The 24790-nt window shown below is 38.2% G+C and overlaps 1 protein-coding gene across 1 annotated transcript in view; it reads right to left on the reverse strand.

Moving 5' to 3' along the window:
- Positions 1-10768: 10768 nt before the first annotated feature.
- tox3 (TOX high mobility group box family member 3) overlaps positions 10769-24790 on the reverse strand; it is a 49492-nt gene continuing 35470 nt past the window's right edge. The window contains exons 3-7 of the mRNA XM_039657182.2: positions 21062-21310; positions 14801-15064; positions 14477-14704; positions 14105-14185; positions 10769-13154 (exon numbers count right to left, since the gene is read on the reverse strand). Of these exons, the coding sequence (XP_039513116.2) occupies positions 12393-13154; positions 14105-14185; positions 14477-14704; positions 14801-15064; positions 21062-21310 (1584 nt within the window). The 3' untranslated portion in view covers positions 10769-12392. The remainder of the gene's footprint in view (positions 13155-14104; positions 14186-14476; positions 14705-14800; positions 15065-21061; positions 21311-24790) is intronic.

The following is a 24790-nucleotide window of genomic DNA, read 5'->3' on the forward strand; positions in this document are numbered from 1 at the left end:
TTATAGTTTTATGCAACGTTTAGAGTCCTCTTTGTGTAAATGGATATCACTAAAATGTTTGATTAGAGTAAATATTGAAGGTATAATAAAAAAAAACTGCTATATGTTAGAGCATAGTTTTGTTCCATAAATCTGTTCCTTTCACACTTTTCATTCAAAGCATAAGGCTAATCAAAATCGTCTCATGCTTACTGGTCCACCTCATCATTAAGTACAAGCCTGTGGTAGAGCGTTCTCAAAAGACATCTCCACTACATGTGTTCTGACCTTTACCCACAGCCAGCCTCTCTGTTTTCATTTTCTACTTCTGGAGAGAACATCACAGAAAGCAGTGCCATTTCATTCCTGCTACCTGATTATTTTTCTCCCCTCTCATATCCCGAAGAACACGCTCGCAAGCAGAATTGCATGACTAATGTTTAATACCATCATTATCAGCATCCATTATTAATTACAAACTGTTCTAATTGTGTTTTGATTGCTCATAATTCATTATTGTGCATAGCACAGCTGGGAGGTAGGAAAAGAAATATAACCAGCACATTCACATACAAGATCAGAATTATCTAAAACATTATCCGCACTTATACTTACAACAGGCACTATTTACGAAGACCTGTATGGATGTTTAATGCACATTAAAGCAGTTAAAACAAATAAGTGCGGTCACTAGATTCAGAAGTGAATGATTCTATTTCTATATGAAGAGTTCAGATGCAAAAGCCTCTAAATGCCATTTGAAATTTTCTTCTTTAATTATGATTTTTATCAAACTTGTATATTTAAGTTCAGTAATTCCACTTAAAGAACAATTCATAGGTAATTATCATTGCCATTTAAGTGAAATCACTGAACTTAAATATACAAGCTTGATAAAAATGATCATTCTAGAAGAAAATTTCGGTAACAATTTACAATGAGGTTCATTAGTTAACATGAGTTAATGTATTTACTAACATGCACTAACCATGAGCAATACATTTGTTACTGCATTTGTTCATCTTTGTTAATGTTAGTTCATGAAAATACAGCTGTTCATTGTTTGTTCATGTTAGTTCACGGTGCATTAACTAATGTTAACAAGATTTTAATCAAGTATTAGTAAATGTTGAAAATAACATCAACAAAGATTAACAAATGCTGTATATGTGCTATTCATTATTAGTTCATATTAACTAATGTAGTTAACTAATGTTAACTAACAAACCTTATTGTAAAGCGTTACCAAAATTTCAAATGGCACTTAGAGGCTTTTGCATCTGAACTCTTCATATGCAACAAATATACCGTTTACACACACACACACACACACATATATACCCACTGAGGTCTTACACTCACCCCCTTAAACCTCACTCCCACCTAGGTCACGGCACCAATGTAACCCCCTCAGGTCCTGCTCGCCCCGGTCTGTGCACGCTTTCAACCCAGGTCTCCGGTGTGGGAGGCGGGTGCACTAACTAGGAGGCCAAAAACCACAGTGTCAGTTACTAGAGCGCCTCTTGAGATCAGGGGAGTGAGGTTTACAGTCGCACAGTTTGAAAATTAACGTGTGTGTATATTTATTTTGCTTTATTTGGATTGTCTATTTAGTTTTTTAGTGTTTTTCTTTGTATATTCATTGATAAATGTAAAGAAATCATTCATAACTAGGCATTTAGTATGTGCAGTCTGGTACATGTTTTTATGCCATTTATCAAATGTCCTATCCAGCTTGTTTTGATTCACAAGATGGAGGGATTGTGTGAAATTTAGGACACCGATGAAAAAAAATGAGGCCCATATGTTTACAGACGGCTCTTGGGGGAGGCGGGGTTTGGGACAAGGGATGGGGGAGGTGTCCTGTCAACCTGATGTTGATGGATGAACCCTCTGAAGATCATGAACACAGAATTAGTGCATTAGTAGCTGTGTGATAAATAGCCCTAGCACCTCCGTAGCCTCATCAACACAGTCAAACACATGACAAATTGAATGGAACCATGAACATAATAAACCAGACTCAGAGCCAGGGCAACATACATAAACACACATTCACACACTCACACATCACTGGGGTGGTCGAAGCATAGAAAAACAATGGAGAACTGATTTTGATTTAAACTCATTTAATATGCATGAATCTAATTTATGCTGGTTCAGCTTTGCAGAGCTGGCTCGACCTTTCAGAATAAATGCAGATATTGTCTGTTTGAAGAGCAGAGATGTTATAAGTGTTCAGTGAACATTATTTTAACATAATTTTTACTCATATTTGAAGCTAACTTTGACAAATCAACAGTAAGTAATGTTGTAATAATGTAAAGTATGTTATAAGTGTGTTATTCGGAAGTCATGTTTCATCCACATCATTACGTATACATTCTTCGAAATATGATATTATCACATACTTTCCTTTTTGTTACAAATATTTTACATCAGGTTCAATAGAATCTATTTTTACAAAAATATATATTCTTTTCAGGAAAATCCATACTGTTTTGAAGCAGGATTAGGATTAAGTTGATGTGTCTTTATGCAGTCTTGCTGTCCTTCATCTAGAATTCAGCTTACACTCTGACCAAAACTAAATAACTTCACTTAATCCATCCTTGGCTGGATTTTTGAAGTAGGAGTCTGAGTAATTTTCTGTGAGAATTTGCCTCAATTGTATATAGAAGTAGAAGAGTAGAGGCCAACAACTAACTACAAGAGTTACCTTGTCATCCCACAGGAACTACTTTAAAATAATGGGCCACATCACTAGTAGTTCCTGTGGGATGACAAGGTAACGCTTAAGTAGTTATTGAGGAGTTAACATGTTTTTCACAAATGATACAAGTTATTTGATTTTATATTTGACACATACTGTACAGGTTCTGTGAGGCACTAATATTCTAACAGACACTGTAATCTGGAAGATGTGGTTTTGCGCTTATCGTAACATAAATGCAGCCAATTTCTTCATTAAAGATGCTAATTGTTTTTGACAAGTGAACATCGATGTTTATATTCATGTCCTAAAGAGAAGTCCTCCTCAGGCAGCTACTGTAACATAAAGTTATAGGTCTTTGGAGTCTGAGATATATGTGACTGACATTCAATAGAGCTCATAATAGTGAACTAATCCAATCATGAGAGTGTCTGCATCACTTCCTAATTATTTAAGGTTTATTTTTAAAAACGGTCATTATTAGTATTATTTTATGTTTAAGTTTTAAATAAACAGAGAACATGCGTCCATCCTGGCAAGAGTAGTGGTCACAATCTCAACCTAGCTAATGTATTTGGGAGGATATATAAACTTCATAAACTGGTTTCCACAAAGAACCCATTTGAGGCACATGCTTCTGAAATGTTATGACCATGTTAAGAGTAAAACCCCCACAATTGTTCACTTTTTAGACATGTTACTTTTGTGATTAGTAATTAATTGGTTATTATTTCTTAGTTCACAATTAGTTCTCAATGAGGATATATTTCTTTAGTAATAATCAAATACCTACCAAGGAACTACCTTTGTACTAAATTACCTATTACTTATTGCTTAGTTAATATTGCTTCCATATTAGTTAATAGTATTAAGTTCGGTGTTAATGCAGTACTACCTATTACTTCCTGCATAGCTACTTGTTAACTACGGACCATTATTTTAAAGTGTTACCAAGTTTTCTCTCGAAGAACATATTTTTGGACCCTCCTAACCTAGAGTAGCCTATACATAAGGATACAGTTATTTACTTGGTCAGGTTTCTGTGCATTCTCATATAAAATCTTGGAGGCACACTTGATTCTAGAGGCCTAAAATAGAATGGCAATAATAATAATAATAGTTAAGGAAAAAAAAAACATTTCAAATATCAAAGTATATTACATACCAAATATTTAAATACCTCGTCCTCCTCATTCATTTTTTTAAGTTAGATATCAATCTTAGTATTCCTCAATCAAGTCATTACACAATATAACAATATACACAATATAACATATAAAAGATAAGAAATGCCTGTTTTCCCATTAATTCTTTTAAATATTAAATAGGTTCACCGCTGATCCGATGTGTGTAACAATATAACTATATTTTTTTCTGCACAACAATTATTGAATGTTTGATGACTGAATGAAGAACACATTTAACATTATTCTCTCTAACCTTGTTGCAACAGGAAGTGCTACTGAATGTCATTAGTCCTGATGTTTGACTGAGTCATTGTCTATGTGTAATTGGCCAGAATTCAGTTCTGGTTCTTACCTTACCGTTCTTCTGGTTCTGGTTCTAACAAATTTAGAACTGGTTCTTATTGAGTTTACATTTTAAAAAAAATGAATGAGTTTCATTATGTTTGGTATTTGGTATTTTATAATTAGAACCATTTTTTTTCCCTTAAATGTACAAAAATGATAGTCAATTGAATAATTATTTGGAATTGAAAACACCATCCATCAATGCATTCTCCATAGGCTATCGCTTTTCCTCTGTAGGGTGGATTATGGATTATTTATTACTCTGTATTATTATGGTCAAATATACTAACAATTAAGGTAAAACATTGATTTTACAAGCATGTATATGTCTTTAAGCATATAATGTTAACACTGGTTAATGTTGAAACATGAATTCTCTTTCTCACCGCTCTTGTTGTCATTAGCCTGACTCACCAGGGACAAAGACTAACCATGAATGCTGTTTCCTCTTTCTCCATTTGACAGCTGTAATGGAGTCCACTAAGTTCATAGAGACAAGAGGCAAGATTTACCATCTCATATTTAACAGTTTCTACTGCACCCATTGAAAAGAGCATTCCTCCTCATAATCTGTTAAAGATTTGTTTCGGACTCCGCTTTCATCGGAGCAATGCATTTCCACCCTTCCCTCCCTCTCACCCTCTTTCTCTCTCTTTCAAACTTGTGTGTAACCTTTCTCTGCCCCCATTGTTTGGCTTTTGTTTGGCAACAGCTGTTGGGGTGGGTTTTTTTTTGGTCAGCTGTGAGAGCTCCAGGCACAACAGGAGCAGATGGCGTTTTGCCCTGCATGAATGGAGAAATGGAGGAGAGGAGCTGAATAGAGTCTCTCTGAATGGTGTCTGTACAGCACCTGCCCCTTGTAGCTCCACACAGACATCATAGAAACATGGCCTGATCTGCTACGGCTTCCTTACAGTTGTACAGAATTAGACACACGAGAGAGAGAGAGAGAGAGAGAGAGAGAGAGAGAGAGAGAGAGAGAGAGAGAGAGAGAGAGAGAGAGAGAGAGAGAGAGAGAGAGAGCGCTTGTTGGGTTGTGTCCACATTTATTGATTTCTCTCAGACCACTGGAATAATGTGCCGTATAGTAAGTTTGAGTTATTGGATATGACATTTCATGCACATGTAATCTATCACTTTGGTCTCCCAGTACACTTTATCAGCTTTGTTGCTATAGTAACATGTGAGCTCAGTAATAGCTTACATTAACAGCCTAAGTAAGTCACAATAAAAAGCAATTTCAGACAGTCAGGTTTCTCCAAAGAACACAAAGTCCATAGAATACTGAAGAGGAATTGGAAAGAGGCAACTCAGGGGAAACAAGATATGGTTTTATATTCTGCAAGCGAAGGGGACGGAGTGAAGTCTCAACTCTCTCTCTCTCTCTCTCTCTCTCTCTCTCTCTCTCTCTCTCTCTCTCTCTCTCTCTCTCTCAACAAAACAAATGTTCCTCAGTCAATGACAGCTCAAAATGCAATTTAAAAATGAATATCTACCCTAACATTAAATAAATTTAATGCTGACACTAGCGCAGAAAAAATCCAGCAATATGCAAAATCACACTGGTTGGGTTGGCCTCGAAAATACTGACTATGTTTGGACATGTCCTGTGTTTAAAACTGCTGGCCTTTTACTGCCTGCAAGGTGAAACCAAGTCATATTTGTGGGCTTGTTCATCCTATAGGGATTTTGAACCAGGATTGTTTGTTTGATGACAATGAGAGTGGTCAAGGAATTAAGTAGTTTGAGAAGATCTTGCATCATTTCTTGACTCCTCTTGACTTTTATTAGTCTAATCAATAAAAAGTGACTCTTGAAAAAAGTGGAATATTTATGAGATAAGAAAATGAAAATGAGAGAGGGGGGAAAAAAACATCTTTTGGAGCGCTGAACTGCTCTAAGCAAACCTCAGTATAATCAAAGCGAGCACTTTACAATTATTGTAGCCTTGGTGAACAATGAATAGAATTTGAAACGATCCTCACTCCCTTAACTCCAGCAAGTTCATAAAATGGAAGACATTTTTGTAAAATGAACATGCTGAAGTTAAAATATTGAGGGTTTCATTGTATTCATCACTGCAGTACGTGGAGGCGTGAAATATAGCTCAATAGAATAATCTCACTTGACATTAATAAGTGCATATAAGTATCCTGCGTTAACGAAAACTATTTTCTGGGAATTTAAACTTCAATTTAGTGCAGTTCTGCTCTTTGCCAGAGCTGAGAGGGCTGCTGGGAACTGCTAGAAAACCTATTTGATGTACTTGGGAGAAATAGGCTCTGCGTTGCTATTGCTTTGATGTGGAAAAGCAAAGGTTACTGTAACTGTACTAAGTAAACAATTGATGCTCATCTCACTATCAAGTCTAACAACCATTCAAGTAGAAGCATCATATAAAGACTCTGTAAAGCATGGTAACAAAACAAAAAAATGCTTTCAAAAAAATAAAATGACAAAAGCAAATAAGATTATTACTCAAACTTAATAAATACTACAGTATATAGATAATACAAAAATATAACTGGATCAAAGTACACACTTCCTTAAATATCTGGTATAAGTCACATTTTGAAAGAAAAAATGAGTGCTTGATAGTATATTATTTTTGAATTCATTCATTGAACACATAATTGCACCACTGAAATTTTCAGAACATTTTCTTTCAAGACTTATTTTTCATTTGTCTTGTATTTGCTTTTCTTTAAAGTCAAGTTCTTTACTTTGCCTCAGACATTCATTCAGTCTGGGGAATCTTTCATACACGAGTTCACTGCAGTACCAGCGGGTCAACAGCACCTACAGAAACTCCCTCTCTCTCTCTGACTGAGAGGTCAACATTGTGCAAACATAAACTGTGTCTTGCCCAAAGCTAGTCAGCGAAACACTTCACTCACTGCAAGGCCATGCAGGTGTCTGAAGTCAGGTCAAAGGTTGCATGTGTGCTTTGGGAGCTGGGTGGGAAAGGGGTTTGTTCTGTTAATGGAGGAGCAAACTGCATTGCCTACTAGACAGAGTTACTGATGTTTTGTGGCTGGAGATGACCCTATTCAAGTTCTACCCTATTTGGTTATTGTTGCTAAGCTACACAATTGATGTCCATGACCAGAAACTCACCATCTGTCATTTAGCTGCTTTATCAGTGATTACTTCATCAGAAACCAAGAAGCTGTATTAATGACTACCTTAAAGGATAATTCCGGTATTTAACACCTTGAGTCTATTTTGTAGTTTGTTTTGAATCAAATAGAGTGGTGGACTTAGAAATTTTGACGATGGGTCCTGTCTCGACTTTTTGACTATTTTAGAATCGCCTCATGAGAGCTTTAGACTGGCTGTCTATGGGCATGCTCAAACATGTCCTTAAAACAACCCTTAACGTTCATTTTCAAAACTGTGCAACTCACTGAGTGGTTGGTGGTGTTCGGTGATGATTAAAAACAAATATACCGGTGCAATGTATGCTTTAAATCTGTGTTGTTTGCTATAGTGGAACTATTTTTTCAGATACCTCACAACCGCGTATAAACTTCCGCTCGATATTTGAGTCTGAAGTGTTGGCACACTCCCGACCACTTGATGGCGACAACCAAGGCGCTGTACGGAACACGGTGTCTAGCGCACCGTAAAAAAAGTCACAGACACAGTCGAATATGGCAAGACGGAGAACCGAGCGAAAAGACTACAACCAAATGTAAACAGACCCCTTTCCGTTTTCCTAACTATAATATCAACGAGCACCGAGTCCTCCAGCAGACATCGATGCGATTTTAAAAAATGGCAAATAAAACACGACAGAAACGGTATTTCGCAACGCTACTTGTTTCGGAACATCAACGAACACCACCAACCACTCGGTGAGTTGCACAGTTTTGAAAATGAACGTTAAGGGTTGTTTTAAGGACATGTTTGTGCATGCCCAACCCGATCTCACGACCAAGATGTACGAATTCGACGAATGATTAAAAAGTGGCTAATTCGTAACAATTCACACGACCTCACTCGTACGAATTAATACGATTTTGCTAAATCGTACATATTTTACGAGTTGGCCAATTCGTATGAATTCGTACGAATGACCTACCCTTTACCCCGCCCCTAAACCTAACCATCACGTGGGTTTAGACAAATCGTACGTATTAGTACGAGTGAGGTCGTACAAATTAGCCACTTTTTAATCATGCGTCGAATTCGTACGAATTGGTTAGTGAGATAGTGTTGGCATGCCCATAGACACCCAGTCTAAAGCTGTCACAGGCAATTCTAAAATAGTCAAAAAGTCGAGACAGGACCCATTGTCAAAATTTCCAAAAAAGTCCACCACTCTATTTCATTCAAAACAAACTACAAAATAGACTCAAGGTGTTAAATACCGGAATTATCCTTTAAATCCCTGATCACAAACGTTTCATTCCAATTTGCATAATGTAGTGAGGTAGCCAATACTTGATTGCTAACTAAAATACGTCTCTTCACAACAGCAGCCGTTCAGCTTTGAATTTGGTAGAAAGTATAATCCATCTTAAATGCAATATAATGATATAAATGATGGCCATTTCTCTTCCTGCTCTGATGGAAACTGGCACTGAGGTCACGGTCTCAGCCTCAGGCCACTGACCTTTTGTCACAGCTCACATTGTATCTGCATAGACAGCAGGGTAATGAAAGATAGCTAATCAATCATTGATTGATATTACAAAAATGGGACGTTCACAATGCATATGACCTTTTCCACCATGTCTTCTTGAACATAGGCTAAATTAAAATGCAGACATATGCGTGCGCACACACACACGTTGGGTTTTCATGTTTTATGGGGACTTTCCAAAGACATAACTATTTTTATATTGTACAAACTGTATGTTCTATCCTCTAACCATACCCATCACACACACACTCAAAAAAAAAAACAACATTCTGCATTTTTTACATTCTCAGAAAGCATCACCTAGTATGATTTATAAGCCGTTTTCCTCATGGGGACAGAAAATGTCTCCACAAGGATTTCAGAAAAAACACACACGTGATGAATTACAGTGGAATATTAGGTTATATGCAATAACACTACTGTGCAATCATGTGACTGTGGTTTGAACTAGATTCTATAGTTAGAAATCATAAGCTCTACTTTAGGGTAATTCCAGTCTAGGTGGAATTTATGTTTGCTTTGATGAATGTTTTAACATTTTACTAAAAGGGATAGTTCACCCACAAATCGAATTTCTGTCATTTACTCACCCTTAAGTTGTTTTAAAGCTGCACGTCTGTGTTCGTTTGTGGACACAACTGTTGAAAAATGCTCCATAATCTGTTTTGTGTTCCTTAAAAGAAAGAAAGTAATATAGGTTGATGACAGAATTATAATTTTAAGCTGAACTATTCCTTCAAGCTAGAAGGAATAGTTCCTTCAAGCATGATTTTACATTTTAAATCATTGACAACATTTTCACAAGATTACGAAGCAGTGATTGAATTTAAATGAGGTTTAGTAGATATGATCCGTTTTCATTCTGTCCCTGAAACGGCGCACACAATTGGATTCATAATCACTGGTGTGCCAACATCATCCGCTCTTATTAGGACATATAATACAAGTTTTGAAAATATCTGCAAACCTTTATTTATTCATTCATCACTGGGGTGTGTCAGAGTTCCAACCCTTGTTGCAATATATTTATCCTCACTGAGACCATGCGGATAACAAGGTTTACCTAATAACAAGGTACTGCATGCATTATTGATGCTGCCCTCCATGAGACTGTTCGGAATAATAAGCGCTATTTCCCGGCCCCTCATTACCGGCTGTTTTTAAAGGATGTGTTTGGTCGCCATGGACACCACTCTTACATTCTATGCTTAGCAATCTTCACTCTCTCCCCCCCCCCTTCTCTCTCCCCACTCCTTGCTATTGAAATTCAGGGCATGTGGGGTACTCGCTGTTTTTAATTTTCATTTCATCATAGGCGCTTTAAAACTGTTGCCAGCACTTATTTGCAGTTTTCCTGCAGACCTCTCCACTACACCCTCTGACAGAACAGATGCTGCAATTAATCAAAGAGTGAGAGTGTGGGCTTCTCTGTGACACAAAACCCGACTCGAGAGCCAATCACGGCAGCCTCTCTCATGCAAATAGCACAAGCATTCTCAAAATTAACTAATTGGGTACAAAATACAGATTGAGAATTCTATTAATGTGGAACAAGATATGTGCAGGCACAGATTCCTTCCGTTCTGTCTGGCATAGCGTGCAAAATACCAGCACCGGTCAGCAGTGTCCTCACGTGCTTATTGTGCATTTATGATAATTAGCCTTTTTTAAATCCTACCTTCCCCCTACAAATATTTCTGTCTGGGGGCTCAGGGGTCATTAAACTGTGAAACGCCGTGGAAAAGGAGGTTGCTGTGATTGAATGCCCATCTTAATGACTCTGCTTTCACAGGCATAACAAAAACTCAAACATTTGTAGAAAGAAACATCTGTTTGAGTTGAGTTGGCACAAGAAAAATATACACCTGTGTATCCGAAATAAACAGAATATTTTAAGTACTGATGTCTTTATTTTAAATCTTTGAGAACTAACAAGGACACATTGAGGAAATATTTTATACAAAAGTATGGCTAATATAATCTTTGAAATGAATCAGTTCCTTGAAATAAATATTTTCGATTATTTTAATTGCAAACAGAGAGACACAGAGAGACAATATAATACAAAATTATGGCTAGTATAATATTGATGATGATGGAATGCCTCTTTTAATGTGTTTTTGAATGGCTAAAATATAACTTAACAAATGACATTGATGACGTTTAAAAGCAGGTGGAGTTTCCAAATGACGAACTGTATTTATTTTACTGCCAGGTTTTTAAAAACGATTAATTTTGAAATGTAAGCAAAAAATTCAAACAAATGATTTGCTGCTACTGTAACTCATAAAAAAAGTAGAAAAGAGTACTATGAGAGCAGGTGACAGGTCAGCTTGCCAACATCTGCATTTAAAGCCTCACATATTAAAACTTTACAACAAGAGGTATGAAAAATGTACAACTTCATTTTCTTTTATCTTACCACTGATTCTTTTACAGCTGGCACAAAATACTTCCATGACCTTTCTATGATAGTAAAAAAAAAACATCTGATAAGATTTCTATTTAACCGTCCTTGTTGTGAAATGTAGGGTATTATGAAATACTAACACCCCACTCGGTAAACCAACAGCCTGAATTCAGTCAGTTAGCCATGTGTATCCATTACACAAAAGAAAGAAAGAAAACATAACTTATTCAATAAATTTTCTGAGGTAAAGATAATTACAGAGAAGAATGATTTTTGGAGTGCTGTTACTACTGTTGAAGTGAATTAGAGTTTTGAGGGATTTGGCTAGAGGAGAAGAGCAACTCCAAGAACTCTCCACTCCTCAGAACAGCAGGTCAAAAAAAGTGTGATCTAATGGAAGCGTGTCAAATAGTCCAGCAAAACTCTACGTTTTACATATTTTCCCGTTTGATAACAGTATGAGATGCGTCAAACACCACGTGGTTGAGCTGATTGAGAGCTTCCCGACAGTGACTGTTAAACAGTTTCATCCGTAGGAATGCCAAGGAAAAGGGAAGACGAGAAGGTAGACGTGATGATACACTGGCCGGTATCCAATGTCACTGATGACCAGTTTAGTACCTTTGCATTGTTCAGATCATGTCTATCCCTTCTTTCTGAATTCCCCATTCACTCTTTCATTTTGTCTGGTGGTGAGAGCAAATCCAACCTCATAAATAAAGCTGTTAACTAAACTCTCTAAATGTTCTTCCCCATGTTATCATGCTCCGACAGAGTTTAAACTCCACAACAGAGAGAGAGAGAGAGAAAAAAACAAATGAACTAAATATACATACAAATTACTACTGGGCACTCAAGTCTATGAACAGACCTCCCGGTAGCTCAGCCTATCTTATAGACAAAAAATCCAGCTAAGAAGCTTTGTCCCTTTAAAACGTATCTTATATCCATCTAGAACAAAGGACAGTTCTTTGTATAACATTCATATTTTTTTTTTACACACTTCTTAAGTGCAACTTAAAAAAAGCAACCTTTTAATGATGCTTTTCAATATCAACTTCCTTCTGCCTTTCTCACGGAGTTGCAACTGCAGGTCCGAGGGCTTTTGGTTCAGTAGATGCTCACTTGCGACAGGACCTGCGCGTGAGCCTGTACTTGCGAGGGGTGAGGCTGGGGCGCGGGAGGGGGCGGCGGGCTTCCGAGAGAGGCCGAGTGCGGCGTGCCGGGCGAGTGCTGCACGGGCGAACACTGCGACTGCGGGAGATGCTGCTGCTGCTGCATTTGATGCTGATGCATATGCTGCATCTGCTGCATGTGCTGCATTTGCATTTGCTGCTGCTGCTGTTGCTGCTGCATCTGTTGATGCTGATGCTGCATGTGGTGCTGCTGAAGTTGCTGCTGCAGGTGATGCTGGAAATGCTGCTGCTGCATTTGCTGCTGAATCTGCTGGTGGTGCATTTGCTGCTGCTGCAATTGATGGTGCTGCAAGTGCTGCTGCATCTGCTGCTGCTGCATCTGCTGCTGCATGGAAGTGTGCCGGGATTGCATCGGCGGACTCAATTGTGACGACACGCCCGACTGCGGACCACCCGCTCCCATCTGCCCCAGCAGCTGTGCCTGAACGCCGCCGGGCGTCATGTTCTGGTGAGCTACCGTGACCGAGGTGACAATCTGGCTGCCGCCGACGCGCATTTGCAGAGGTTTTGGGGCGATGGCTCGAGGCAGGGCCTGCTGGAGCGCCTGTGCCGCAGCGGACATTGAGGGGTGCTGGGATAGAGGTGAAGGCATCACGAGCCCTGGCGACAGGCTGGTGGAGGCGAGAGTCTGCTGCACCGAGCGAATCGTCTGGGCCTCCGCTGACTCCGCGGCAGCCTGAGACAGAAATAGAGATCGGTCAGATGAATTCTGGTACTCGACAGATTCTTACTTTTGTAGTGCCCTCTCCTTTATTAGTGCTGATCTGGTGACTGACTCGACAGAAAAAGCTGTTCAGAGAAAATTGCTGCTGTCTTACATTCAGTGATCTAAAGAACTTGCCAAGAAAGGGATTTGTATTATTTAGTAGCCAAGGAAAAGATCTGAAATAAGACTTAAAGTCTTGCACACTGAAAATAAGAAACATTGCAGTTCAGACTTTCTGAAGAAAAAAAAAAATGCTTAGTAGATTTAATCAACTGCTGAATCGAGAGCAATGTGACGGTGGTGTCATCAGTATCCAGTTCTTGAGTTGCTTAGACTTTAACATACATGTACAACAGTAGTGTTAAACTGCATGTAAAATTATTTTCATTTTTTACAAGCAACTAATATGCAAATGTTCCCGCCCGCCAGCGAGTTAATGAGGCATGATGGATAATAAGAATAGCTCATTCTAATTCATTTGCTGTATTTAATGCTATTTTTACACCTCTAGTGTGATGGAACAAACACATTCACTGACACATTTAAGTATGCAATCATATATTTAAATCCTTTTTTTTTAGAAATTCGTGCAAATCAATAAATGTTAACTAATGCACAAAGGGATAAACACTGCTCTTTTCAACCACCTTTCAGCAGTTCCACATTTGGTGCTTTCTCTGACAAGTTTACTGTGCAGAAGGTCTTATCTATTAAAAGTGGTTTAAAAGATTAAAGATTGTTTCACTCAAGATGAAAGTCATTGAGCCTGAAAGTGAGCTGAACTATTATTAACCTACTGGTAAACAGAAATTTAATAGAAAACAGGATGAATGGAGAAATGACGCAAATAGTGAGAGGTAGACTGAAAGAAAAAGAAAAACACACAGACGGAGAGCTGTTTAAACAGAAAACATCTTCACCTTTGACACAAGGCTAGCGCGGTACGCTGCAAGAGCTTTCAGGTACTCCTTCTTTGCTGCTTCTGTTTTACTTTTGTAAACCTGTGAAGAACAGAATACATGAGGTGTTGTAAACAGATAATTAGCGGAACATTGACTGGCAAGCATGCGTTTCACAACAGGGAGAGCCTGCAGGCTTCATCTTAGCCGGTAATAAAAAACTAAAGAAGGGTGAAATATCTAGCAATCTGTTGAAACACCTGACATGAATCATTCTGTGCAAAACATGCGAGTAGAAATTAAGAACATCTGTTATTCGAACTCAAGAAAAAAGACAGACAGCTCGATTTACAACACATCACGAGGTTATTACGCAGGACAACAGTTTGATACCTGTTTCTGCTCCTCGCCCAGTCCATCCCACATAGAAGCTACTATCTTGGACACCTCTCCAAACGTGGCATTAGGGTTCTGGCCTTTAATGGCTGCCTGGGTGTCTCTGAAGAACAGGGCGTATGCAGACACTGGCTTCTGGGGCTCATTAGGATCCTTCTTTTTCTTTTTCTTGGGCGTCTTCGGCTTCTTACCTGTGTCAGGGGCGGGACGCTTCTCACCAATCACCTGACAGAGAGAGGGCAACTTATTATAAAATCTCGCTATTTGGATGTTGATTGAAACGTTATGCATAAAACGTTGCATGGATTTAATGGCACTCACCCTGTTTCCTTCCTCTGGATCATCTTCGTTAATTGAGCTGGATGGAGAGGGTGTGGCCGATTTGCTGGCGGGTGGGGACGGGGACGTGTGAGCAATGTTTGATCCGGTCATATTAAGCCCCAGTTGAGAGTTGATCTGGGACTGGTTGATGGTGGTGAGCTGGTTTTGTGACATCATGCCATTGGGGTTGTGCATGCTAATGATGGAGCGCATCACCATGGTGGGGTTTGGAGGGTACTGACGGAGGTGGTTTTGACCAATAGCCTGCAGAGCAAACAGACAACAAAAACATTTTTAGATATTGGATATTTTACAGTACTTATATATTTTATTCAGCAAGGATGCATTGTTTTGAAATGCACAGTTTGCACAAAAAAGCAGCACTATTTTCAACACTGATAAAAATGAATGTTACATTATACTTACAGACAATCACAATATTGTGAAATATTGCAGATTGTGAATAATTAAAGCTTGTGTTTTATTTTTAAGTTATTCGGACAAATTGGCCATTTGTCAGTTATTGACCAAAACAGGGTAGGGTATGCAGGAGCCTGATGCGTTTGACCGAAAACAGGGTACAATTATAGCATTTCTCCAAAAGCAACCAGATTACAGAGCAAAATCAACTCAAACAGCTTGAGAAAACCATGAGTTCATTTGATCTCCTTTGTTCATTTTTTTTTTCGTTCTACATCAAATCCTTTCCTTTCTCTCCATCTGGTATTCAGAGACTCAAACTCAATATCTGTATGTGTCAACACATCATAAAGCAGTGCACCTGGCCTTATTGGCCAGACCTGCTGAACCCTCTCCCTTAGTACAATTTTCTAACACCTTCCCTCACACACAGATTACATTCTCTTTGTATTAATTCCCTGGGCACACACAGCTTTATATCAAATCTGTGCCTTATCAAAAACACAATCTAGCTGTTTTCAACATCATATCCTGGAAAATATGCACTGTTGTATTGTTGTTTTTGAAAGAAACATACTGCAAAAGAAGTATCAAGTAAAAGAGGGGGAAAACAAATACTAAATAATCATTGAATAAATAGCAATTACACCCTCGCCAAAACAATATTTGTATTAGTTTCATCACTACAATGCAATGACAGAGCCAGCAGCCGTGTTTGTGTCAAACCTGTCTTCTGTGTTCATTAGTCATGACCATCTGTGTCTAACACTTTCACACTAACAGCCACCGATGCCCTGAAATCACTACAGCCTTCTCTATGCGTCAGTATAAGGCAGCATTTGAGGGCTCACATTTATCAAAGTCTCTGTGTTCTGGCTTTCTCCCCCATGTGAATGAATACATCGACATGATCAATGATTTGAACATGCAACATTCGTCAGACAACCATATGCCCACTTACTCATTTGATTTTACTCTATGTTGGTGAATGGGGTCTCAGAAACGATCAGAAGTGGTCTTTAGTTCCAGGAGCACTTTGATCCGGTAGCACAAAGCAGAACAGATGTAGAACCAATTCCCACTGTGAGTTATGAAAAAAGGCTGTGATTCATCTTGAAGCATCTAATGATTTGACAACATTATCTGATGAAACTGTAAAAAAACTGTGTAAAATAGATATTTATGCATATAATCGGTACATGGAAAAGAAAGAACGGTGGATGGACCATTCAAACTAAACCCGCACAAACAGCAGTCAGCTTTCGCTAATAGCAGCCTTTGTAGGCAATGAAAGAAATTTGATTTCTGCTGTCAGGGTGGTTTAGCTGGTAAAATGAGCGAGTCAGTATCCGATCTGTTTATTTATGTCCCCGCTGCATACCCTCCATTTGCATTTTGATTGGAACATTGTCTGCTGACACACAGCTCACATCTACACAGATGCTTTTGATAGTCTTCATAAATCTGTAAATAACTTCTTATCTGAAGAGCAAAGAGGCCAGATGTGCCCTATCCTCTCCTCAGTGTGTTTGCGTGTGCTTGTGCAAATGTTGCTATTATTCCAGCAATCAGCCCATCTCGGCTGACTGTATTCCGGCAAAAAATAACCTTTTCCTCCTCGTATCTTTATTCCCCAACATGCTTCACAGCAGGCACAAACGATTCCGACATTAAAAGGTGCCAAAAAGAGACCAAAGAGCTACACCATACAACGAGCCTCTTGTCCAACACACTGAAGACGTTTGATGGATGACTGTTTGGTTCTGCCTCAAATCGTGTCCTCACCCCTTTCATCAAAAGGCAGAAACCGCAACTAAACAGTCAAGAAAATATAACGGAGGGAGAAAATAAAAACACCCCAGACCTCTTTTTTTTTCCAGCATGTGTTCATAACCATAAAATAACCAATACTGCTTTCAGACGATCGGGATAAGAATCTGAAGATGCCGTGTCAATGGCTGAGAGTATAAGGTCTGCTCTTTAAGATACTGGCCTTGGGATTCAGTGGGGGGTGGGAAAGGAATTGGAGAGTTTATTAAAAGCAGCTTGGTTCGAGCCATTCCATGCTGTAAAGAATGTTAACAAGTTCCATTTTCATTCAATCTTTCTGCGGAGCTCTTGGAAATGTTCCATAACAGAAAGAGAGTTAAATCATCTATATGGTAATTATAAGGATGAATCTTACAAGTTTGGCCAGTGTGAAAAGGTCAGTTCTATTATGAATAGTTTATCAGCCCCCAGCACATATTCACAGCTGCACTGGAACCTTTACCAACATGCTGCTTTATTTTTCAACCATTTATGGGCACCTGCATAACTGGCACCTCGAGAGAAAAAAAAATACAAAATAAGAAAATGGAATTTTGAATGCTTGCAGAGACCATGGTAGCGTGAAGATAAATTGTTTTCTACTCATATTTCCCCTCCACCTACTTACTCTCTTCTCTCACTGCATCTACAAAACACACACGCATTCTCTCGTTTCATACAGCTCAATACAACCGTTCATGCTCAATTCACCCTGTACGAATTGGCCCTTCTAAAAAAAATGGTCCCAACGTTGTTCCAATGCCTTCCTAAAAACCCTTCCTCTGTTCTCTTTTCTTCTCTCTTATCGCTTTTCCTTTCCTCTTCCCTCCCTCCATCTCTCCCATTGCACTATGGATATTTAAAACTTGTTCAACATGATTTCATTTCATTTCAAGTATTGGCTGAGAAAACTAAATTACAGAATCAATCACACAGAAGGTCAGGCTAAGACTTCATTACAAGTATTGCATGCCTGCATGAATATCTTTCATTTCTTACTGGCCCAATATGTCACAATGGCTGTCTGACAGAAAAAAAAGAAAGAAAGAAATCAGAAAAAGAAAAACATGAAGGTGAAGGGGAAGAAAAAAAAAATCCACTTTCAGAGATTGATGTACAACTGATGTCACAACTACTCAGCTTGGAGATAAGATAACAGAAAAGTGTAAAGAGAAAGAGTGGGGGAGAGAGGAAAGTGTGAGCGTGTGTGTCTGTGTGTATTTGGTGTTGGAAGAGAAGAAAAATATAGTTTCTGCAACGCTGGTCATATTTTCCATTTTATTCATAGACACAGCAGTCAGATCCTCGTCGGTTTGTGATCATGGTTTAAAGCTCTACCATTGTTGAGTGCTCTGAATCTTACACCTGCTCCTGCCTAAAAAATGCACAGCCAATCAGCCAAATAGACCATAATTATATTTTTTGATTCACTGTTAACTATTTTTTATATCGATACATACATTTACAGTCTATACAAAACACTAAAGCACAGAACAATGCATTTGTATTGCAATGTATAATGCATAACAAAAGAATGTCAGGAAATGGAATTAACTGTTTCTGCTAGTGTTTGAAAAAAGATTACTTCCGAGAACACAAGATGTCTGCACAACCTCCAAGAACATCTCTGAACTTATAGTCTAAAATAATTTGAGTCTACTCTGAGATCCAGTCAGAACACAGATTCAAGCGAGACTCAAACACGATGCAGGAGCTTGTTAGGAAAACAGATTAAATAAATGACTTCACATTCTGAATCCTGACGGACTTCTTCGCGGCTGAGAAATGGAGCCGAGTTTGGTTCGGCCAGCAGCATCTGCGGCTAATTTCGCCTGACATACGTGGAGCATTAGAGGGAAAGAATTAGAGGAAGAGTTGGCTTCAATGTAGAAACACAAAGGGCATATAAGTTGCTCTTTAGTCGAGCTGGAATGGATTTTCGAGGTAATGAGTAAATTCTCCTGACATACAGTACATGCCTTTTTTATTCCTTTGCTGTCCGTCTGTTTTAAATACTACATAAATTGGATCTCAAGTTGGTTGTACTTATTGGTCAGTCTTCCTGCATTAGATGTAAAAATAGTTATTTTGATGCGTTTCAGAATTATATTTAAAGGACAACGTTGGAGGCTACAGTGCTAACTTCCGCTAGCCCTTACCGAGTCCTTTATAAATGTGAGGCATGGAGTCAAAGGCACGGCACTGTCTGTACCAGTCCCAGAGAGGAGGAAAAACTGAGATCAATTCCATTAAGAGGAGAGAGACGGAGAGTCTTTGAGGAGGACAATGAGTGATGAGCGATAGAGAAGAATCGGAGGGACGGTCACAATGCCACCAGGCACAGAGCAGAGTGCCTTCATTCTCTCCCAAACCCGCTAATATAGTCCCGACACAATCAGAACCACTGTCCACAGAAAGAGCTGCTAAAGAGGAATAATGTTGGAGAATCAAATCTAATCCCTTCATAGCGCAGTGAGAACGGGCCGTGTTGTAATTGTGTCAAGGCTCTGTTTTTTTTTTTACCCTTCCAGACACATACGAGCTTAACTGACCATGAAATGAAAATTCTTTAGGCAAAAAGCCTTCCGGCAGTCACTTATGCAGCACAGATATTTTAAAAGCTGCAATTATTTTACTTGCCAGCAGCATGGATGGCCAGGAAAGGAGCAATAAAATTTGATGGTGCCTATCTATATTGGAATGTAAATAAAGATATATTGTCCCACATACATATAATACCACTGTATGTTTAGGGAGAGTGAGGACCTACAGGATTTCAAAAACAAAAACATTTTTTCAACATTTCAAAAAACCTGCCACACATTATTTGCTGGCTAATGTCAATTTGTGTCCTTTTACAAATTTCTCTGATAGTGATTTAATTTCTATTTTAGCGCTTTTAATATATCTAGTCTAGCCATGACATTTTCAATGTTTCCCTTATTGGTGAATCCATGTCTATGGCATTTAAGATCCGTTTCTCTATCTGAATCGACAGCTATAAAAGCTTGATCATAAAACATGATTATTATGAAGCAAATGCTTGCCCACACCTTTATTTTACCTTACATGTAAGTCATCACAGCGACAAGGTTAAAGAATAAATATATTCAGCAAAAGCAGACCAATTTTATTGCATGTCTGTTAGAAAGTCTGCTGTCCTTTCAAAAATAAGCGTTCTGTCATAATTTTCTACTTCTCATATCGTTCTAAGCATGTATGACATTATTTCTTTAATGGAGCAAAAAATAAAATAAAAAATATTGGTCGCTCTTTTCCACAAAGTTATAATAATTGTGTATAGGAGCTTTCAATTTTTAAGGTAAAAATATTCAAAGTCTTCCGAAGCCATTCAATAGCTTTGTGTGATGAACAAACCAAAACTGAAGTTAATTAATGATAATTTTATAATCCAGTGAGCTGTTAACCATTCAGATCATAGTCAGTGAGATGAACCTGAGAACCAATGATAAACTCACCAAGGAGAACAAGAGGAGATGTCAGTGAATAATGACTTAAATTCAGTCTGTTCCTTCAAAGCTGCTTAGGAAGAGCTTTGGAATTTAAAGCGCATGAGTCATAGAGAGAGCACTTTTATGATATTTTCATGGTGTATGTATTTTTCCTCCATTTTGGAGCTTGAGAGAACCAGACCTCATTCACTTTCATTAAAATGGAAAGAGTGGCCAGGATATTACCTTTCGCATTCCATAGAAAATGACATGAAATGATGACAGAATTTTCATTTATAGGTGAACTATCCCTTTAAGGCTTTGTCTACAAACTAGTTTTATAACACTGACACGTAACATCAGGCACCTTTGGCAAACTTATTTGCATTTAGAGGAGAATAACTACCTGGATTTAAATTTGCACCTAAATACAGGTGAAGCTAAAATCTAAATGTAACTGCCAGTGAATGACGATGTGGGAATTTATTTTGTGGAATTTGTTGCCTTTGTATAAAGTTGCCTTCAACATCTGTAAACAATACGATTTTTAAGATGCCCAAACAAATAACCAGACACTTACCCCTGGATGTCCATTGTTGAGTCGTCCTTCCTGCTCCATCATGTTTCTGGAGATGGTGATCGAGGGCAGCTCCAAGCTCTGGGGTGGGAACTGTGGGGTGAATGACCCCCGCTGAGAGTTGGGGTGGTCAAGTAGCCTGGGGAAAGGTGAGTCCACCTCCTGGAGGCCCATACCAGGCTCGGTCTCAGGAGGAGGGGTGATGGGGGGTATTTCAAACTCTTCGTCACCAAGACTCGGAGTATGAAATGTCTGAGGACAAAGGGAAAGACAGAGGGATTAATTTTGCACAAAATTTGAAATCACACAAATTCTTAATACTGTTAAAAAGAACCAATGTAACTCAATGAAACAAAACCTACTGATTTCTTATAAGATGAAAACATTTAAATCACAGAGCTGTGAAATATGCTGACCAGAGAAGAAGACATAAAAACACCTATTTGATACTTGTACAAGAAAATGTTAGCCTAATTCAAATTCAAACCATGACATTTTCCATTAAACAGGGTGTGAAAAACAAGATGTCTGACTCTGAAATGCAATATTGTGCTATCATCATAGCAGGAGGACAAAATTAAAGCTGCTTAATCCGAGCTGGGTGAGATGTTGGCTGGAGGAGAAAGGGAGTGCATGGAGTGATGGGTTTAGAGAATATTCAAACAGATTATTTCAGCTGTCCAGAAGTGTCACATTTTGTTCTTCTCAGTTGCACCAACAAATCTGTTCGACCATCAAACGACCAAATCCCTATACATTATCGTCACACTTAATTTGCTTATGTTGACTACCTGCTCTGGCTCCTCTTCATCTAGGAATTCACTGACCTCCACTCCTCTTTCTTTCTTTCTTTCTTTCTTTCTTTCTTTCTTTCTTTCTTTCTTTCTTTCTTTCTTTCTTTCTTTCTTTCTTTCTTTCTTTCTTTCTTTCTTTCTTTCTTTCTTGCTTTCTTGCTTTCTTGCTTTCTTTCTTTCTTGCTTTCTCTCTCTCTAGTTTCATGTTCAATCTTGTTCTCCATCTTCACTTTAATACTCTCAATGAGTTTCCTTCACTACCTCGAAAAAAAAACATATCAACATCACGTCAACACATCATTCATCCTCTGAGTCACTTTATATCTTGTCTTTCATGGCCTCATTCTCAACCCTTTTCTTTCCAGTTTTTCACTTCTCTTTTGTAAACGAATTACATGTACAGTGAATATGCCAACAGTAATTATTTTTTGATTATAGAAATGTTTTTCCCACACACTACTTCTATTTTATTTATTTTTTACTATGAGGTAAAGATATTTTTATCCCCTACACCTAAATTTACTAGGCCATTTTCCTTATAGGCCGTTGGCTGGTCACAATGTAGATATACTTTCAGGTGTTCTTACAAGGACATTTGGTCCTCATAGGTAAAACCTGACCACCATCCCCCCCAGACCTGCACACACACACACACACACACACACACACACACACACAAATATATATATATATATATATATATAGAGAGAGAGAGAGAGAGAGAGAGAGAGAGAGAGAGAGAGAGAGAGACTCAAAGCTCATTCAATGCCTGTATGATGAGATCCAGCCGAGGGGGTAAGGCTAATAATCAGCTCTTTTTCCGTCACCTCTCCCTCTTATTTCATTTTTATGTGGCTCCATTCCAGCATTTAACTTGCAGTATTTTTTCCAAAGCTGTGAGCAGCAGATCTTGTAAAGGCAGTGGTGTGTTTTGTCATAGAGAGAGCCAGGGGCTTGCAGTGCCTTACACATGTTCACATTACCACCAACTAAAGCCATTAGTGGCCAGCACAGCTCGGTTTCCCAGTTCTCCATTAACACACAAGCTACAAACTCATTTTCCCTCCCCGTGGCACTGCAGCAGTTAACAGTGTGTTAATCAAAACAGAGCTATTGAGGCATAAATAATAAAAATTGTGTCATGAGAGAAGAACGCTCCGAATATCATGCACATGGCAGTGATCACAAGACATCATGGACACTGAATTTAAGGGCCAACAGGGAAGTAATATAGAGGAACTAAATAAAAAAAAAAATACAAGATTGATAAAATGGGAGGAAATGAATGATAGCAAAGCAAATAAAACAGGAAGAGAGCGGAAGAGAGTGGTGCTTATTTCATTTACTTTACTTCATGACCTTTATCTATGAATAAGACCTGCAGTGCCAGCATGTTTTCACAGTACAATACCGCAGCGAAAAAGAAAGTGTGAAAGAGAGAGAGAGAGAGAGAGAGAGAAAATGGCCCAACCTAATGTCCCAACAACACACAGCTGTGCTGTAAGATCTGATACGACATCCAAAGATCAAATGTGAGGTACTTATAGTCCCTTTTTCATCTTTTTCACATCAGAGCATAACTAAAATGACACTGACCTTTACAAATAACAAACCAAAACACTGAACACCTGACTGAACATAATGAGACGAGAGAGAGCAGGCAAAGATTAAATTAACATCTGCTCTCAGAGACAGTGAGGTGGTGTGCGTGTATGTGTGTGTGTGTGTGTAAATGAGAATTGAGATGTGCTTGTATTATGTCTGATGTACAGAAGCTGTCAGCTGTCAGTGTAAGGCTGGTGTTGCAGGATGAGGTGGTAGGTCACTGGCGAGTGTATTTGAGTGTTGTGTGTGTTGAAAGATCAACGGTAAGACTTTACTTGAAGGGGTGTGCATAAGACTAAGACTATGGCACCTTCATAATCATGACATGACATATGTTATGAATATGAAGGAAGTTGTATGCATGTTTGTGACAACTGTCATTAAGTGTCATTCGCTCAATTATGATATTTTTAATGCAAATATGACATTGTTTGAGATGTTTTTGTTATGACAACTTGACAAACCAATACATCATAACCTGTCAGTGTCTTTGTCATGACAACGTGACATTACTATGACAACACAACCTGTCATAAACATGACATAGCATATTAATTATCAAACTTAAGAAACCACCTAGTTTTATTGGTTTAAACAACATTACTTAACTATCATAACATATATATATATATATATATATATATATATATATATATATATATATATATATGGTTATCTTTAGGATTGGGATTTAGGATACGATTATCTTTATAGCTTAAAATAGAATATGATTCCAATAAAACAGAACACACACTACACTTTATATGAATATATGTTTGGAGGCAAATTTCAGCAAACCCAATTGTGATAAATTAATCATGTTTATTACAAAAACATCATGAGATTATTCAGGATTGATTTTAATTTACAGACAGCTTCAGGTTATACATACATCATCCATACACAGAACACAATAGAGTAATATTTCTGCAATAATTTCCTCACTTTACTTGGCATTGCAATGAGGTCCAACCCTCAAGCCTTCATTTGTGCAGAAAGCTGAATGATGACCTTTGATAACATGTCTGGAGTTTACAGGGGTGTTTTTTTATTAATCCCCACAGACATAAATTAAGCAGATTATTTTCTTTTGCTTGCCATTATTTCCTTTGAATATACTAACATGCAAAGGTCCAAATATTTTACAATTTTATGTAGGAGTTTTGCTTTTATTTGAACCACTAACATATTGGCAAAAGTTATGCAAAGCGTTGAAGAGACAGCTGAAACAAACTCTGTGAAATCAACCAGAGAGGTCTGAGTTTGGAATGTGTATATTAGGGACACTAATGATTAATCGACTATTGATTAATTGTCGATAACAATCTATAAA

The sequence above is a fragment of the Pimephales promelas genome, chromosome 1, assembly GCF_988280905.1.
Source record: "Pimephales promelas chromosome 1, fPimPro1.hap1.1, whole genome shotgun sequence".
Taxonomy (NCBI): domain Eukaryota; kingdom Metazoa; phylum Chordata; class Actinopteri; order Cypriniformes; family Leuciscidae; genus Pimephales; species Pimephales promelas.